A 20,582-nucleotide genomic window follows, 5' to 3' on the forward strand; every position below is an offset into this window, starting at 1 on the left:
CAAACATGGTGGTAGAAGTAGAATGTCCAGGAAGAAAAAACACATGTTAAAACCTTACTAAAAAACTAAAAAGACCTCTGCTTAGTTATTCGATCACCTGAATGTTGAAATGTCTGTGGGCAAGACACTAAACCTCATGTTTCCCCTGATGTATCCAATGTGCCTGTTGATTAAAAGTGTTTAGGCATGAAAAAAGCACTTGAATAATGTGGGTGAGTGAGGCTTGTAGTTAGAGAGTGCTCAAATTAAAAAGAAAAGTGCCATAGAAGTACTGCACCACTTCAGTCCCTTGGCTATTAGATCACACATCTCTGGCAGATGTCATTTAGACAATTTATTTTATTGCCATTTGTCTATTCACCTCAATGTTTGTTGATCTGTAACTTGACATGTAACAGTGTTTGTAATGAATGTTTCAGGTTTGTAGGTTATGCAGGTTAGCTGCAAATGATTTTTTTCCTGGGATCAATAAAGTGAGCTGAATCTATACAAACTCACATGTGAATCCAGTGTTTACTATAAGCTACAGTCACCCAGTCTGAGTCATAAAGCACTTAATTTAGTGTCTTTAAGCTTCTTTCCATCGCACATGGCTACCTCCTGAGGCACAGCCACCCTTAACCTAACTGCAAGGCATGTGAAGGAAAAGCCACTGACACGTGCTCCAAGTATGTGAGAACTCCTTCAAAACTGGCTTCAGTGGGCAAAGTTTTTCTTCAGAGCAAAAGGAGACACCTTTGACAGACTGACAAGACTTAAAACATCCTCAAAGACCAGCTTTTACCAAGGATCAAGGTGTAATTTCTCTCCATTTTTCACCATGATGGAGTAAAAAAACAAACTTTGTAACTAAGTGGCTGCAAAATCATCAAATTCAGATTTTGAATCCAAGGCTACATTCCTCACATGTTAATCGGATTGCAAATCTATGGTTAATCCTTAAAAAGCAAGTGGACGAAGACGCCCACAAACTATGATCAAGTTCAAGCACCGATAGGGCAGGAATGGATCACCATCAATCAATATTCGACCCAGAAGCTGATGTGCTGCATGTCAGCAAAGGTTAATGCTGACTCGGCGTAGATGTGACTTATTTATCAATAAAAGTCTTTGATGTTGTCTACGTCATATCATAGAAACATTCAAAATAATCAAGTGTTTGAAACGCTGCCCACGACCATTAAAGTATTATTAGATATTAGATTAGATTATTATTAGAGAGTAAAAATATGGAAACCCCATGAATGAGTGTGTATGAATCTGCAGATACACATTAGAAAAATGAGTGACGCTCAACTCAGACGGACTTTTTTCTTTTTTTATTATTACGCATACAGGTGTTTTGGAAAAAAAAAAAAAAAAAAAGAGGAGAGACCACCTCAGCCTCACCTGAACACGTTTCTTTAATGCTCATCATTATAAACCAACACAAAAAAGGATGAGATGACAACAGTGACAAAACAACATTAAAAAAAAAAAAAAAAAAGTAAAAAATAAAACAAACCACAACAACACAACCCAGGAGAAAAGACACGAGACGAGAGGAACGAGTGGAATGATGAAAGAAAAAATGGCAAACACATCAAAGAGAAAATAACGGACCTAATTAGAGCAAAAAAATAAGAAAAATACACAAGGAGTCAAGGAGAGGAGACACATTCATCGAGTTGTGAACAACAATCAAAACAGATGCCTTTCATCCTTCTCTACTGGTTTTTTGTTTTTAAAACCAGGTTGGGAACAGTGATACAGCAGAACAGGAAATTAAGAAGAGAGCAAAATCAATATTCACAAAGGAAAAACTGTAAAACACCTGATATATATATATGTTTAAGCACACACACGACTCCTCAGAGTTACACTCCTATGTCCAAAGATCACAAGTTGTTCAAAGATTAACTTTGATTTTTTTTCACCCTTCAATTATGTTGGACCATTTTCTTGCCAAAGTGCTCCCTTTGTATAGCCATTATTTTCTAAAGTGGAATATAATAGTGTTGCTGACCTTTCCATATTTTATTAGTGGGGACCCAAAGGAGGGAGCGAGACTGTGTTGGTGTTATGGAAGAAAATGTAGAGGAAGTGTGTTTTACCAGAGGTTTAAAGAAAATAAATAGTGGAAATCAACAGGAATTCATGAAGAGGAGGCGGCTGTTAGTGGGGGTGAACCGCTGCTGAAACCAGTCATGGTGTGCAGTCTGTGCAGGTCTGCAGCCATCATCAGTCATTCGCCTTTAGGCCTAAAGGAACAAACTGAGGTACTTTCACATACAGATACATAGAAAGCAGATCAACCTGCAGGTGTGCACGCTTTGAAAGAAACAGCACAGGGTAGCACGAGTATCCACTGATTAGCTTTATTTCTGTTGGACTCTGATCATATACTTCCATGATGTTTGATCACATTTATTTAAAAAAAAGAGGAAAGAAGCAGCATGGCAGCCTTGTGTGCAAGATTTAGTAAAAAGAGCCATTGCTGTTAACGATGCAAGACCTGGACAGGCCGCAGTCATGATTGGAAAGGATGGGTTGGCGCTCACTATCCCCGAGTCAAACTCTGTTGGGTACCCAACACTGGAGTGAAGCTGCAGTCAGACCAGATAACAGAAGGGTTCAGGAGACAGGGCGGGTAGGATTGCAAGCATAAACAAATGGGGCAATTACATGGCAGGCCTCTACAAGCTTGTAGATTATGCTGCATTTTATTTGTGTTTCTACTGCTTATGTTCATGCACCCAACTTTTAGGCTGTAGTCATAAAGCAAGAATGAATAAGAAGCCAAATCCACCTTTTTTCCCCTCAAACTCATGCACCTTGAGAGCAATCACATATTAAAGTTTCACGCGACTCCACCTGTGAAGCTAAGAAGGCACGTCAAACTGCAGGAAAAAGAATTAGGATGCATAATCTGGTCTGACTGCACCTTTAAACAGCGGTGTGTTTGCAGGCGAGTACCAACCTGCTTATTTGCTCTGTGTTAATCTTGATTTTCTTGATTTACAAAGTCACACAGCAATGCCAGAAGGATAAGTGTAGCAATGAGTGAGAAGCTAAATGATGTAAAAATGAGGGGAAATGAGAATGAGGCAACAGACAGAAGTTGTAAAACAGAAGCCAAACAGGAATTTAATGTTTGAGTTTTCAGTGTTTCTCCCTCCGAAGGCTAAGACGTGTGAATGCAAGCACTTCAAATCAGTGTGTTTGACAAATCTGTTAACAGTATGAGTGTTGCTGGACCGCAGGAGAAGATTTGGTTGGTTTAGCAGTGTGGGTCAAATCATCGTTATCATCGTTACTAAATATGTGCGTGTTCGTGTATGTTTGCTGTCTCGTGGATGTGTGTGGGAGGGGGTGCTCATGGCTGTTTCCTGTGGGAGAATGGCAGAAAAGGGGTGAAAGGTCAGTGTCTCAAAGGGGGTCACAGTGGGGATGAGGTGAGGTCAGATCCGGGGCAAAAGCTTCTCGATAAATTCCTTTACAGCTGCCATCTCCTGCAAGAGAGCAGACCAAATGTTGGTACAGTGGAGAAGCTGAACAGATGATTCAGGACTCATCTCAGCTGAAAAACAGGCTGGACTGGAAATGTAACGCTGAGGCTGTTCACACAAATGGAGAGAGCAGACTCTACTTCATCTGGAAACTTAGGGTTTTTCAAGAAAAATGTGTGCAGCAAAATGTTGCACTTTTTCTGTTGCTAGTGCAGTTTTCTTTCTAGCTAACAACATGGGCTGGGCTAACAACATCAAAGCCCGTGACACTAGGAAGCTTAACAAGCTGTGCTGGAGACTCGTATATAGCCCACAGACTTCATTATTGAGAGAAGGACGTTCTGTAAACTCCTACAACCCTGTTTTTCTGCATATATATGTGTATAAATGTTTGATTTGCAAACCTTCTTTAAGACTTTTCTTTTGATTCAAGTGTCAAGCTGTTAAAATCACAGCGTTTTAGAGACATCTACATTTGAAAGAACAGCTTTAGAAGCAAATCTGAAACATTAAAAATCACGGGTAATAAAAATTGTACCAGAGACCCAAGCGGTTCTGTTTTGATCTACCTGCAAAGTTTGAGCTGGAAGAGTGCATCATGGAAAAAAAAAACAAAAAACAACAACCCTTGTTTAGAGTTTATCCTCTAAATCAGGGGTGGGGGAACTCGAGGTCTCAAGGGCTGGTGTCCTGCAGGTTTTAGATGCATCCTTGATCTAATACAGCTGATTTAAATGGCTAAATTACATCCTCAAACTATCTTGAAGTTCTCCAGAGGCCTGGTAATTGTCTTCAAGATTTTTCTCTTGAAATAAAAATTTCCTTATCTTTATTTCAAGAGAAAAACCTTCATTTAAAGGTTTAATTAACATTGCCTAATTCACCCAGGTGGATGATGCAATGCTTTTGTTTTGGTGAATGTAATCAGGATGTCACAAAAATGTAAATTAGCTAAATATTTGATTCAACCTTGAAAGAAGTAAAACAAGCTTTTTAGAAGAAGTTATCAGTGTGATTTGTGAACAACAGTACCTGAGGACAGGAGCTGTGAGGGAGCCCTGGGAAGGTTTTAAAGGTAATCATTTGAGGGTTGACTATGGATTTCAGTTTTTCTGCCGTCATGGCACCAAACTGCACGGGAATCATGGCGTCCATCTCACCGTGGCACTGCAGGATTGGGAGGTTCTTATTGCCGCTTGACGCCTGTGGGACAGACATAGAAGTTGAATTTAGCTTTGAGCGTAGCTTTCTCACTAAAACCTTCTGGCAGGGTGACATGTTAAAAATCATATGAAGGTATCAGCATTGTGTTGAAAAGAGGAGCAGGCAGGGAAGGATGTTTCTCCTCTGCAGTGAAACTGTGACTGTACCGATGGGAAACTCCTGTGAAGTGGAAGCCAGCAGCTGAGGGCCACAACACCAGCCAACTGGTGCTGGCAGGTCAAGGCGGTATACAAGGACAAGGCCCCACCCTGAGGAGCAACACAGGAAGCAGACAACCTTTAATAGATGCATTTACGATATTGATCTTGTATATATAATAATGTAAATGCAATTCACAACATGTAGCACCAAGACAAAAAAAAAAACCACCTGAGAGAAACCGCCAAGTATTATACGGTTTGGAGGGATCCCATTTCTGGCCTCGTGCTCGATTATGGCCTTGACTGTGAGAAGCAAGAATAACCCGTTAGTGAAGCCAAACAAAGGGGTGGGTAGCGTAGAAGAAGGAAGAAATAAGTCTTATGTGGCAAATTTCCAACAAAAATGTTCCACTTGACTTCCTGTCAACTTTGCAGCTGGCTTAAAAAATGTAATCCATACTTGGCATGTGGATATTCAAAGAAAAAAGTTTTTATAGCTGCTCTGAAGAGGGTGAAGACAGTCTTCATACACAGCAGTGACATTTTATAACAGTCTAAATAAGAGGATAACAGCACACACTTTTAGAGATTTTCTCTTTGAAGTTTATTTTTTGTTTGTTTGTTTTTTACAGACAAGTACATACGCAAAGACTGAACATTTTTCACAAACTAACTAATCAGTGTCAAGAACATCCGTTTTAAATCGCCTACATAACATTAATCTTACAATCAAGTATAATCAAGCCTCTCATAGTCTTACAATTGAATTAAATTTTATTTACACAGCACCAAATCACAACTACAGTTGACTCAAAGTGCTGTATTCTTAAATGTTCATTAAATGATTAGAAAAATTGCAGGTGGTGGTGGTGGTGGTGGTGGTGGTGGTGGTGGGGGGGGGGTTTAAACCTTAAATTTTTAGCAGAGTTTTTGATCTATTTAACAGCAGAGGGATTTATGATATAAGAATTTAAAGCATTTCTAAAGATTCTCCAGTCTCAAATCTGGAGGCTGGGAGGAGACCCAAATCTCTGGTGGGACAATTTGTGCCTATGAACAAGAACAATCCATCCATCAAACATTTTGCCCTGAAGTTGCACTAAAAATTTTCAGATTCACAGACTTATTTTGGAAGCTTGGCTGTTAATAATGTCATAAAGAGGGGATAATTTATAGGGTCATCTCAGGCATGCAGCTCTAGCTGTGCCTACAGAGCCGCTGCCTTCCTGGTGCTCAAACATTCTGCTTGTGAGTGGCAGCCAATCAGAAGAAATTTGTCTTAAATGTGGAGGAGCTAAAAACAGCTCATTTCAGAGTGATCTAAAAGGCTCCACCAAGGCCCAATATCACATAAAAAAGGGATTATATTGAGCTATTAGTGACAGAAATGTATTGCAGTAGAGCTGGAAAGCAGTATAATAGGTGCACTTTAAGTATTTCACATTTATATATTTAATGGTGTAAGCACCCTCTTTAGCTTAAGCTTCAAGGAGTTAAGGTGCATACAAGAGAAGATACTAACCACTAAATAGAGGGATGTAAAACCAGACTGAAGCTGCAGCAGTCTGGAAGCTTTCCAATCACCGTTTAATGACAGCGTATTAGTGCTTCCCTGCTATTATCAACCCACACACGTGGCCCTTGTTCGATATTTAAACACATTAAACTCACTGTTTTCTGCTGCCTTCTTGATTCCAGATTCGTCCTCTGGAGAGTCGGGGCTGAGACCCATGAGGTCAAACCTGCACACAAGTAAAGCCCAGCATAAGGAAAATGAATGGATACAATTGCAGTATTGTCAATGGCAATATGGGAGGCTATTGTGGTTTCCAGGGAAACAATGGCATCCAGTGTTGAGCTAAAAGGCCGCCTCTTTCATCACGCCAACTCACCACGCGGGCATCATCGACTTCATGTTGAGTGTAACGGGAATGGGGGGCCTGCAGCGGAGGAGAGGCAATGAAAACATGATGGGAAAACAGCAGCCAGGAGCTACGTTACAGTAACACATTATTAACTCCAAACGACTTGAATGACTGGCAAAAATTTGGCTTAAAACGCACCAAATAAACATTACAGAGCATTTATTTGCCTACAAGTCTTTTTTTTTTTTTTTTTTTTTAAATCAATCCACATAAGTCCCGACAAACAAAATTCTTAGAGGCATAAATCAAATCGTGACATGAGAAAAAAAGACTTACGCGTGGGGGCAGATAAACTTGACGTGAGGCAGCCGGATCCCAGTCAAAGTATCCGCCCACCCATGCCTGACAGAAAACAGAGAGAGCAGCTCTTTGTTCCTAATCAAGCAACAGTAAAACCACTAATATGCAGCACATCCACCCCAAAAGCATTACAACCAAGTCCATGAAAGTCACTTCTACGCTGAAGTAACGCGTGTAGAAAATTATTTCTCTTGATGTACAACGATCAGCATGTGTGAAATGATTTTTCATCTCCATTACAGAGGAGCACTAAAACTGTACTGAGGACAAGCTGTCATCATGTACTGATTTAAGTCGTTTTTTAAATTAGACATTCATAATGTTGTAAGTGCTGCTTTATGAAATTCAACCACATGAATGTTGGCACCAATTACACATGACTAAAGGCCACTAAATGCATGTTATTAAAGTCAAGTGCAAAAGCAGCAAGAGCCAAATGCAGGATTTTAAAATTAATTATTGTCATTAACTCTGCATCACCACCCTCTGCTACTGTGCTGTTTATGTAATGATTTGTACATGTAGGAATGTTTCTCCTGTGAATTTTTTGCTCACATTCAGCCCAATGAAACAAACATTTAAACAAAAAAATGGAAATAACTCAAATTATGTGAACTATAATTACAAGGGAAAAAAATCAATTAGGTGCCGCTTAAAGTGTGATCCAAAAGGTTTGGGCAGCTTTTAAGAATCAGTTCATCTTCTCTTCCATCTCTGGCCTGCTTTCAGCCTGGCTCCCATTTTTAGATCGCTCCCTGGAAATCCTGTTTTGACCACTTCATCACAGACCTCAGCTTCTCTTTCAAAGTGACATGGTTTGTGTGTGATAATGATGATAACCTATATTAACACACATATCTGCATATACATATACACAGATATATGTGTGCATACAAAATCAACAAAATCTATGTGACATGAAATACCAACTCAATCATAATGTCCGACTTGGAGTAGGAAGGAGCAGGTACATAAATATTAATCCCTACACCATGCTCAACACTCTGTTGGTTTATCATGATCATCGGCACACCCACTTCCCTGTCTATGTCTATGTACAGACATAATGATTAACATAAATATATATATACTATCAGGCATCGTTTTCAAATTTCTCCAAAAGCAGGTTTTGGAAATTCTTTGAACTGAATAATGCTTGAACCTTGTTGCAAGTCCACTGGAAAACTGTTCCAGTTATACTCCATAAATGGAAATGCAAAACGTTTTAACTATTATCCACATATCAAGAGTCTTGGTGATGAGCTGAACCACAACACAGCAGGTTTCAGCTGAAGAGCCTGCAGTGCCCAGTCGCCCAGAAGGAATCCTGGTCAGATACCCAAACCACCTCAACTGGCTCTTACTGTGAGCCCTTCTTGAATAGTGGAGCTCTTCATCCTACCTCTAAGAGAGAATCCAGACAGCCTTTTGGAGAAAAGTACTTGTATCTGCAATTCGATTCTTTTTGCTTGACTCAGTTTGTGTCCACAGGTGAGAGCAGGAATGCAGGGTGACCAGTAAATCCTACAGAGCTCACAGTGTCCGTGCCTGAACAGGCGTCCACAGAGAAAGCAATTCACTTGCAAATTGGTTTGCAGCTGACAGGTGGTTGCTAGCAGATAGTTCAGGCTCTGGTTACCTAGGCAACCCTCTAATATATTTACTACCCTATAATACGGTATGTCAATCAGTGGTAATCTTTGCTCTCAGTGGTAGTCACTTCAATCACTCGCCTTGAAGTTGAGAAACTGCAGACTCGCTTTGTGTTTGCCTGGCATCACATGAAATCGCTGAATATCGCAGACTTTCTACATTGTTGCCATGTTACTGCTAGCTGTTTCCTGTGTGGACGCCTCTTAACCCTAGAACACTAATGTCGCGTGATTTTCATCAAGTGTTGAATAAAAATTACTTAGTGGTAATTTCCAAGGGAAATTCATATGGTAAAACATTTATAGTCAGCTGGTCTTTTGTTTTAAAAACTTTTCCCACAGATGTCAGAGATTCAGTGAGAATGCACCTTTACTTGACAAGGCTAATGTGTCCCAGGAGTGAGTGGACAGTTTCGTCATTTCTTTGTTTTATTGGGTATATTATATCGGATAAAAATATACCCAGCATTAGTGATAGTGTTACAAAACTGGACGTTAGTGTTGTGGGGTTAAAGCAGGCATTATAATTGCAGCTTGCTTGATGTATGCCTGTAGGTTGTATTCACAATTGCTGCACTGTTGTGTATTGTCTCCAGAGATGAATCCGCACTAAGAGAGCCTAACACTCACCATTCGATAATGAAAACTGCATCTCTCTGACCCAAGCGCACCCTAGCATACTTTATGCCTTTATGTTGCTACATGAATGCTTTTGGGTTTTTCCTCCACCATACACTCTGAATTTGTCCCTGTAACATTTTGAGCTGTGCGAGGGAAACCTTTAACCAGAAATGATGTGGTCTGTAGGTGATGGCATTTGAGGCTCTGCTCATCACCTGTTCTATTCACCAAAAGCAGCTCCCTCAGATTTGGCTCAAAATACAAATCTTGGTAAATGACTGTTTTGACAAAAGAGGTAAAAATACGAGTGGTCAGACAAAACTCCAACAGGGCGATCTACAAAAAAAAAAAAAGCGGCCCAAAGGTGCACAAGAAGATATCCTTCAAGGTATGATCAGAAACTTTTTAACTGCAAACTGGAACTGAACTTTTTAACTGCACCTCACAGAAAACAGAAATAAAGTTACTCACCCTGAGTCTCCCAAACCATGAAGGAAGATCACCTGCAGCACAGATGGAGACAGCAGAATTATTTTCTCTTACACAGGCTTCACAAATAAATGGGAAACACTTCCTTCTAAATGCAGACACAGAGGCCTTATCTGTTCCCAGTACTGATTGATAACAGAAACTTTTCTTCCTGTGATCTGGACAGTATGTTCAAGTCCATCTTGCACTTCACAGATGAAAAACAAAAAAAAAAAACCCTCTTTGATCTTCAATACAATTTACCAGCCTTCTGGACACAGAGTGCTACAGCTACAAGTTTGCAGAAGAAAACCAGGTGCCAGTCTTACATTCCTGCCAAGATCTACTCTCACTGCGAGTTTCCACACATGATACTTCCTGCAGAGAAACCATGAAAGGGACTAATGACAGTTCAGAAGACTGGCAACTCGATGTTTGTTTGCTAGAAGTCAGAGAATTGGCTCTTTGCGCAGATCAAAACACTTTTCTTCCATGTAGGGTTCAGAGCTGGAACAGTCAGCTTTGATCCTGATGTTTAACAAAACCCTGCACAGTATCCAGTAACAGCCTGATAAGAGACTTGTTTAATTTTCACTCTGAGATCCAGCTGAGTGTTGACACAATGGGCCTGATTACTCTGCTGTAACACTCGTTACATGTGCTGCTGCAGGTGAAGCTACAGGTGAGCCATAAAACAGGACTGGCACGGCTACAGAAGTACAAAAAGTCCAATTTCTTGATATTGATCACAGTGCTGGGTGGAAATTTGTATCTCTATCTGTGTCTCTATGTGTTAGCCCTGCAACAGACTGGTGACCCATCCAGTGTGTACCCTGCCTCTCGCCCTATGGTAGCTGGGATAGGCGCCAGCACCTGCCAGTTCTATATTTGTTCTAACTACATTTCAAGAAATGTTTGATTGTTTTTATTAGGCCCTCAGATGGGTCAATAATTGGCAGCAACACAGATTTGCATGCATTTTAGTTTTTTTCGTGCTGTCAGATATAAAGCAAACTGACATTCGTGATCCCAAGGACATGTCCCCAGGACCCTCTGAGGGCTAGTATTGATTTGTGGGTCTTTGTGTAGGTGGCTTATTATTTAGTCAGGTGTGTAAAATAAATGAAAGTTTTAAAAATAACATTTTAATGTGATCCTAAAAACAAAAAAAAATTAAATGACAAAACCACACTTAATCGGGAGCTTGTTCTGCTTTTAGGTAAGTATATAAACACCATTTTTTCTGCGACTGTTATGGGTTTTTATTTATTTATTTTAATTTAAATTACACCTGTCTTGTTAGCCTGAATGTTTCCACAGCACAGATGTGACACCAAGGTTCACCATACTTCACAGAAGTGTGAAGTGCCGCTCAGAAACAATTTCCATTCGGTCTTACGCCAAACTTCGTGTCACAAGTGACAGCTTTGAGTACCTCATAGTCTTTGTCTCACCTGTTTTTCTGTTTCTAGTTGGGCAGAGTTGCCCAAGCAGCCAAAGTCAAAATTAAAAGCACTGTTTGATTAAGGCCACAAAAAACACTCCAGCAGCGTTTGAGGTAAATAAAGTTATATTAGGTTTTGTGCTTTCACTCACCGCCGCGGTCTCCTTCTCCACCCCAGACACCGTCACAGCCTCGGCGAGCAGCGGCACAGACATGTTGTTGCCACACATACACTGTAAGAGGTGCTGGAGACAAAAACGAGAACAGAAAAAAGAAAAAAAAAAAGATTTCAGCTGCCTGCAGATTGCACAGTGAGAAGCGACTTCAAGCTAAACAAAATGCTTCATTTAACATTCACACATTTTGAGATAATTTAAGCATTTTCACAGTTTTCAGTCCTTCGCGTTAACTCTAAGACTTTTTACACAGCAGATCAAAACTGTAAAATCCGCTCAAAGTTCATGGCAGCTTCTTTTATTCCTGTAGCAGAGAAGGAAGTTGAGTCATGACACTAATCTTCCGGAGCTTTTTCTGGAGGATACATGTTTTTAATACTAGAAATCACTGGATATCACACAGCTCCTTTACTCCAACAGAATCAGCTCTAATCTCAAATCAAACTGGTTTAATAATATAACATTTTCATATTCGCCTAACAAGCAAAAGATCATCAGTTTGATGGTGTTATGGTGACCTCTCACGAATAAGGGAGCACCAGAAAGTAGCTTCTTCACTCATATTCTAGTTTTTCTGTTTCATTTATATTTGGAACAGTTCTTGCTTTTACTTTCTCTTTCTATCTTTGTCATTGTCATCCAACAGCCTCCTTGTGGATCTTGAATGTGCCCCAGGGGCTTGAAACTACTCATGATCTGGCATATTGGATGGCTTTGCAGAAGACAAAAATTACAAAGGAGGAGGGCTTAAACTTTGGACTCTGACATGTTCTCTAGAACCAAGTTGACAAAAATTTATCAAGATGAACCAGGTTAACTTAATAGTTAATTTAATCAGAGGCAGAGGTCTGAATCACTGTCAGCTTTAATACACGCAGCCTTCATACTGACATTGCCCACGGTATACCACACTCCACCAAAGTGAGGTGTTTAAACCATGCTGATTGATTGTAAATCTGATTGATTTACATTCTTTGATTTACTGCAGCAGGATTTATTTTACCTGGCTGAATGTGGAAAAACTAAGAGGAACCAGATGAAGATTCAGTTATTTATTGAATTTATTTATTCAGTTATTTATTGTATTCAGTTATTTCTTACAATGTCCACTCAGAGCTCAGTTTATACTTGTTGCGCGGCTCTCAGATTTTGTACCCTGGGAGGCTCGGCTGAGATGAAAGGTGCGAGCGTATGATACTGTCAGTCTTTGCTACGATTTCAATGATAAATCACTATTGAAGCTCAGATGTTTTCAGATTACAGAGAGGGAGAGACAGCTTTCTGTTTGTTGATGTGTGTTTTTTTATGAGTGTTGCCATTCATACATGCATTCATGAGTGTCAGCATTAATGGTTACTAGGCTGTGATATCGTCACAGGTGGAGAAGCCAACAATAAATGCAATGATCACAAACTTATTTTAAGAGCAAACTGTGCTGCATGAGTCCTGTGAACTTAAAATAGTTCCATTAATATAACGTGCAACTGTAAATTTATTTGGCAATAAAATTAGAGATGCGCACGACCAGAACAGTTCTGCCCGCTACTCAGCAACAAAAAGCTGTTTGCAGCTATGACCAACCTACAACAGACATAGCGCAGAAGCATAAATCTCTTAGATCTCACATGGTTAAACTACTTTTTCATATTTTCTTAATTTACAACGGTTATAAATTAGTAATGATTTGCAAACCAAGTCAGACTGTGACTGCAACCACTGCACAAAGGTTGACTCCTATCAGGTGACCTGTGCAATCGCAAGTGGTCGTGAGTGTGCAATGCCCTCAAACCTGCGAGCAACCATTTAGTCACCGCAAGTTCCAGCCGGTTGCAGATTGTAAACAAAATTCAATGAAATCATCTGGCAGCCGCCGACTGTTTCAATGTTTTTTAAGTAACATTGGTTTTTCTGTAAGTTTTCTTTACATCAGCTGTGACAGAGTAAACAGATGTACAGACATGCTGCTAGTAGCACATGCTGCTACTAGCAGCATGTAAGGTAGCATTGCTAAGGTTAACCAGTTTAACTAATCTGACATCAAGCAATTTATGAGACTTTCAAATATGATCTGATAACTGAAAAACATATTTAATGATTTGAAAAGGCACTTAAATAAACACACATTATCTGTACAGACATATCTGAACTTGGCCTGCCACACTGGGGTTAATTTAGCCTCCTTTTGGAATGCTTTCTTATTTTCAGACTCATCTATTACTCTTATTTTCTTCTCCTGTTTAACTGACCAGTAAATCAGTAGCCAGGAACATCACTAAAAACACCGAGTTGGGTGTACTGTATTATAAAGAACACGGGCCAATATATGGAAATCATGCTGGTAGAGCTATATTTACACTGGATTATGAAGTTCATTACATTTCTCCTTCTCTAAGCCTCACTGCTCATTCAATACCAAATGTTCACCTCCCCAGGATGTATTCAAATATTTAAATAGAGCACAGCCTATTCAAACCAGGGGCTGTGCAGATGCATGTCGAGAGTTACTTGCGTGTAGCTCAGAAGGACTGGATGTTATTTGGACATCAGCGGTGACATTCAACAGCTCTCTGTGTCAGTTATAAAAACCTCATTATCAGTGCAGCCATTCATTTGTCACACGGGAACAACAAAGGTCAACATATCGCTCACACATGCAAACACATAATGGAGCTGCTGGTGAAGGTAAAGCAGTCAGTAAAAAAAAAAAAGCATTTGTGCCATGCAGGTTTCTGTAGTCAGCAACTGAATAGACTCATCAAATAAACTAAATGCCCTCTCTTGACTGTAAAATGGACCGCTGACTGGCGCGATTCAGCCGTCAATAACAGGCAGGAGATCAGGTTGTTGTTTTACAGTAAAGTCCAGCAGTAAAAGCCTCTAACATCCTGATGTTGTTGGACAGGATATGGGAGACGGGACGGGTGGGTCAGACAGCAAACTGTCCAATTGGTAAACGGGCAACAAGGAGACAAAGAAATATGGAAGCACAAAGGTTAATGTATAAACCTTCAGCGCCTCGGCTGTTAAAATTTCACAGATGTTGAGATCAAGCAGCTAAATGCTGCACGTGCTGTCAGTACCAGGTGACAAATCATTAGCTGAAGGTCATATCTGCAGCCGAAATATGTGAAATCCGAAGTGTGGACAATAGAAGTCTGTTCGTTTTTGCATCAACTGATAAATGAGTACTAGATTAATAATGAATGGGCAAGCTGCAGGAAATAGCCTTTTTTTTTTTTATGGTAAACAGGATTAGCAGGGCAAAGAGTGAAAATTTGTTGTAAAGTTAACATTTTGTGTTTTCCAACAAATTGTGCTGCTTTTTCTGCACAGAGTGAATATGCATGAAAAAAAAAGGTACTTCTACATCCAAACAACTTGTTAAAAACTAAAAGAATATTGCTGCTCAGCTCTCAAAATCTGAATATACAAAATAATATGTTCAGTGAGCTATTTATGCTAAAAGACCACCAGATTAATAACTGATTCCTTACAACTTATAAACATCAAAGAATTACATTTTTCTATCTAAACACATTTAACTTAAATAAATATTTGGAACTCTAAGGAATATAAGTATTTAATATTTCATTAAAAAAGGCACAAGTTAGATAACTGATAGATTTTGATGGACAGGTTAAAATCGTCTTGATCTCGAGGTTGGAAGCCATTTGACTAAAATCCCAAATTTTATTTCTGAATTTTTCAGTGTAATTAAGCTCCTTTCTTCTAGGTCATTCCATGCTGCTTCATCAAACTATCTGAAAAAAATCCAGGGTAAAAATAAACTTCTTGATGGGAATTTCAAAAAAAAATATTCAGGTATCTATCATCAGTTTTCTCAAGGGATAAAGAGAGAAAAATATCTAAAAATACCACTAACATTATTTTTGAGCAGCCATTTTATTCAATATTTTTATGAAATTCTATGTAAAACTAATTTAACTGCTTCACGAATATGGACTCTAAAAAGTGCAGTGTAGTAATGAAGTATTTGTAAGCGGCCAACGCATGTGGTAGCACATTATGTGTCAGCTACCTTGTGGTTGTGTTTTTATGCAGCGACAGTCAATAGAAACAAAATGCTGGGACTTCATTCCCCTTCTATGTTTCATATTTATCCCTCAAGTTTTTCAGATTCCTTGTACATTTCCATCACACCATTTCTGGTAGCTTCAGCAATCCCGCTCAAGGAATTGCCATCATTTTGGAGTCATTATTATTATTATTATTGGGGGAATTGACAGTACTGAACAGGCCACTCACAATAGTTTTGGTCTGCGTCAATGTGACATTTACTTTACATTTCTAGAGAGTTGCAGGTCAGGTTACGGCAGAGGGGTTTCAGATGGGTTTGCAGTTATGACGTAGCTATGATGTAGACATTCATCTGAAGCATAAATTCCCACAAAGTCCCTACACTGAAGATAAATAAAAATGATTTCATGCCTTCATATGTGTGAAACCATTCACCTGACCATTTTAAATAATAGTATGTGACTTGTATGTAAGAAACTGAATAAAATATTCTCTAAAAGCCAAAGTGAGGTTTTTACAGACCACAAAATCTGCTATCAGTGATCGGGTGTTCAAATATTTCAGGAACTTCAAGCATCCATCATTCCATCTTAACATGAGCTCCACTCCTGTAGTCCAATTTCACAGACCAGATATTTACCCTAAAAATTTGAAGGACCTCTCTTCAGTAGTTAACTTTAAAATCATGATACTAGAAGAACATCTAAAAATACTTGAGCAATTTTTTACATTTTGTTTCAATTCTATTATATACATCATTCCTCTGGATATATATATATATTATTTATCATTATCTCTTCTGTACAATTTAAAATGAGCTTACTGTATTTAATTTTATTGTGCTATTTTACATAATATTTTGGCTGCTCAAACATGAAAATGTCGCAACCTATAAATACAAATACAAAATTGTTCACCTTGTCTTATAAACTTGTTCTCCTGGTTAAGTAAAAATGGAAAACAGACCTCATTTCTGAGTTTTTTCTGCAAAAGATTTTAAACTGAGTAGGAATTGCTCTTTTTTTTTAAGAAACACACAAGAATCCAATTAAAGAGCTTGCTTTAAATAAATACTAATCCAGCATTAACAAATTGAATTTAGCTGCACTCCAGACGCTGACAGGGAACAGGCAGAGACATAGAGTGGGCAGCATGAATGCAGAAGTGAAAGAAAGAAAGATGATAAGAAGATAAACGGAGGAGTGCAGGTACAATCGGACAATCTGTTCAAACAAGTAGGACGAGCTCAGGAAACATGGTAGCATAAGCAAAGAAACAATTAATCTCCGTTATACAGTTTTTTCTACCTGTTATTGTTCAGCAGATTTACAATGACCCATAACCCAGAGACCCAGCACAAAGCATTGTGTGGGCTTTCAAAGTAGGCTCCAAGAAACAACGGCTCACTCACTCTCTATGTGCTTCTGGAGGAGGCTGCTGGTTAAAAATAGTGTACCACCATCAAGTCCAATTCAAGCTGCGTCTTAAAAAAAATGAAACAAGCCTCGTTTTATTTAACTCTGCAGTTTCCATCATCAAAAATCTCTCACTTTACTCAATAATTATGTAAAACAAAGCAGCCAAAACGTTCATATTTATGCATCATGCCACAAATGGTAACCAGTTATGGAATGACGAGAAGAACGGCATCTAAAATATGCCGGAAATTTTACAAATCATGTGCTCCAGGGGCCAATCTTTTGCCTTTACACTAAATGTTTAGCTTGATTATATGTTTAAAGCTCACAAACACTAAAACTGAAACCACTGATAACATTCCAGTACTCAAAGATTTACAGCCAGGACCAACACCTCAGCATCAGAAATGAAGATCTGTTTCCTGATGTTCAATTAAAAATTATCCCAAATTGCATTTCAGATTTACATCAGTTCAAGTCTTTCTGGTTCTATCTCCAAAATAATGAGGATCTGCTGCTTTTTTCACAGTTTTGTTTGACTGCAAATTCTAGCATTCCCGGTTCTGAACAGTTTTTTCTTTTTAATTTCAAACAGGTTTTCATTGTATTTTCAAAAACTGGTGGCAGTGTTTCTAACCTGTTAGTTTAAGCTAAGCTAAACATCATAAACAACTGCTTCCCTCCATTCTACAGTGGACTGCAGTCAGAGAAATAAAGGATACTTTATTTACTTACTTAGATACTTTAACCGCGTAAGAACAATTCTTATTATTTGCCGTGCCCCATTACAATTTGAAATAATTCCCTCTGATGTTGTCTCTCGTTAAACGTTAACTCCCCACCAGGAAGTAGATGCTTTAATTCAAAGCACGTTTATTTTGTGTCACTGTTCAATCTGTTTAAATCAAACTGTTATTTCACACATGGTGTGGTGCGTGTGAGCAGATGTGAACACGGTAATCACACTCAGGTGCAGTAACCGCACTGAAGGGAGCTTGGAGGGGGTAGTCTGAGTCAGTTTCGAAAGAACTCCAGACAGGTTTGTTATAGTGAAGAGGTCAATGCTGCAATTTTGAGCTAAATACCTTCCTGTTGAGTACCATAGATATATAGAGTACACAAACTGAAACAACTAGCCATAAAATGAACCAAGTGAAGTAACTTCCCCACCTCGTACTGTAGTCCAAGAAAACTGCACTTTTCCTGCTCCCATCCCAAGTAAACAAATTAGAGGTGAGAAAATGCTATTAAGAACACTTCAAGTGACCAAGCGCGGTCATTTATGATCCCCCTGTAAATTTATATGTGCTATTGTGATGCGTTTAATTCGTACCATGAATGTTATCAGTCTACTTCTGCAATTTTTCACAATAACTTCGGAGTATTTTATAATAATTGATAAACGACATGGAGAGGATAGCATAAAGGTACTTTTTGTAACACACACACATATAATATATGCATGTTTTTCTATACTGAATGCTATGATTGTAATTTTCCATTTCTAATCACGACAGTGAACCATGAATAACAGACATACAATAACAACACGTGCTGCAGTGGAAGCCTTGAGGCAGATGTCCAAAGAGATGATGAATTAGTATTTTAAACACAACACATCTACAAACAACATGTTTGTTAAGATTTGGTGTGATGCAGACACCTGGTAGTGAACGATAAAAGTAAAACTGCTAGTAATGTGTTATTGATCAAACTCTTCCTTTAATAACCACTCCATCTGTTCTTTTTTTTGGAATTAAAAATAACACAAGTACATTGCAATACATAAAACTCTCAAACATATTTTCCGTTTTAAAATAAATAAAGTATTTTTCTTTACCACTTTTATTGAAACAAACACTAACCACAGGTTTGTAATAAGGAGCATCAGAGATTGCATAAATAAAGTTGCTTCTGATAATTTTTAAAATGTATTTTTCAATAAAAATGATTAAAAACCATAATCAGTTAAATTAGAAACATTTTTTAGACATCTTTCGTAGCAAAAAAGTATTTCTATATAAAAGGTACATCTACATAAAATATAAAAACTGTCTTTTTAGTCTGTAAAATAGCTTTGTCTCAAGAGCTAACAAGACTTGTTTGTTCTTCTTAAAGTATAATAAATACACATTTTCCATCAATCGCGTTGGATATCATATTAAAGAAATTTGACCTCACTATTGATCAAAATCATTGTAACTTCGTGCCGTAATTTTGCTATTTTTGCCTATACAGAACACTCAAAAGTTACTGAATCAGGCAGGAAATGTAACCACTAATGCTGTAACACCACACTGCATTATCACATCATAGTATCTCGATTTATAGTTTATCTTTCCCTGATTTTAAAGGGTGTAATGTGATGAAGTGACACTTAGAAAAAGCACTACTCCAGTGTTGACTGACCGAATGATTAACTATATTCAATGAAAAGCAGCAGCTCCCACCACTACTTTTAGGTAAAACAGGCCAAAAAAAGAAAGAAAATGTAGCCTGTTTGGACATCACGAGTCTCCATCCTGCGTGACTCCAATTACATTTAAATCAAACACAAAAACCAGAGGCGTGCTGCAGTGTGTGCGCGTGTGCACGTCAAAGACACACACACACACACACACACACAGCAGCAGCAGCAGGCTGCTGCACTCAGCTCAGTGGCTACGGATGGCTGGCAAACAACAGGATAATATGCGGCAGTGAGTGACAGGCACCCCCCCACCACCACCAAACACACCACCATCCTACTCCCCCTCCACCACCAGCAGTAGCAGCAGCTAACCCCGCTCCCCGCCTGCTGATGGAGGGTTACAGCTCGGCTGGCTAGCTGATGTCAAAGAAGACAAAGCGAAATTTGTAGAACGCCTCACGGCATCGGATAAAATGAGTTGATATGGGTGTGTGAAGCAGAGGAAGCGGGTGGTGTCGAACAGGAAAGAGACAATGAATGGCTGAAGCTTAGCACTGATATGCGCCTCATCCTTATCCTCGGTAGTGATGGCATTCAGCAGCGCAAAGCCTCTGCTGCCCCAAAAACACACACTGCCTGACTCCCGACCATGCGCTCGGGTTTAATCCAGGTTTAGCCGACCACACACACACACACACACACACACACACACACACACACACACAATAACCGGGAACAGTGGGAGTACAGCTGCTACTAGCTAACGTCGCGCACGCGCGCACACACACACACATTAACTGTATTGTCTCCAACCGGTGTGTCTCTGTTTTTGGTTACTTCGGACAAACGTTACGAATCAAATTCAGACCCCAAACCCCGCCCGTTTTTAGGAGACCCTTTAAGCACTAAAAGGACCCCGTTAAGGTCCCATTCGAGTAAGGATAAATGATTTAAAATTACACCCACGGCCCGCTAGCTAACACAGACTCATACACTCACCGCTTTGCTGTCCCAGTTCACGACGGAGCGGAACTTCCGCTACTGGCCGCTCACAAGCAAGGGGCGGTACAGTGCGTGGAGACGTCATCGTGTAACCACGCCCGCTGTGGTCCGCATACTCTTGCTTTTATTATTCTTATTTTAATGTAATTTTTTTCAGTTTTACATTATATCCAAATTAGGGAGTAAATGTGAGCGATTCTATATTTTTACTTCGAGTTAAAAAATCTTCACAAATAATCCCATTAACTGCATATATAGCTTTACTAACTGCCCACT

General features: G+C 39.2%; 1 protein-coding gene across 2 annotated transcripts; it reads right to left on the reverse strand.

The window, feature by feature from the left end:
* Positions 1–1,304: 1,304 nt before the first annotated feature.
* On the reverse strand, positions 1,305–20,395 carry lypla2 (lysophospholipase 2). Of its 2 annotated transcripts, none has more exons than XM_086279729.1 (10): positions 20,304–20,395; positions 11,415–11,507; positions 9,822–9,853; positions 7,054–7,119; positions 6,745–6,792; positions 6,524–6,594; positions 5,082–5,155; positions 4,859–4,960; positions 4,521–4,691; positions 1,305–3,491 (listed from the first exon to the last, which is right to left on the reverse strand). In XM_086279729.1, exons 2-10 carry the CDS (start codon positions 11,490–11,492, stop codon positions 3,441–3,443), a joined length of 693 nt encoding a protein of 230 aa, XP_086135855.1. In that variant the 5' UTR covers positions 11,493–11,507; positions 20,304–20,395; the 3' UTR covers positions 1,305–3,440. The 2 variants fall into 2 exon arrangements, with proteins under 2 accessions (XP_086135855.1, XP_086135856.1); XM_086279730.1 differs by lacking the exon at positions 20,304–20,395 and adding an exon at positions 16,888–16,908.
* Between the last annotated feature and the right edge of the window lie 187 nt (positions 20,396–20,582).

Source organism: Aulonocara sp. 'chitande type north' Nkhata Bay, linkage group LG22 (genome assembly GCF_057382095.1).
Source record: "Aulonocara sp. 'chitande type north' Nkhata Bay isolate Kocher_YH1m ecotype deep benthic linkage group LG22, A_spYH_male_GT1.1, whole genome shotgun sequence".
Taxonomy (NCBI): Eukaryota; Metazoa; Chordata; class Actinopteri; order Cichliformes; family Cichlidae; genus Aulonocara; species Aulonocara sp. 'chitande type north' Nkhata Bay.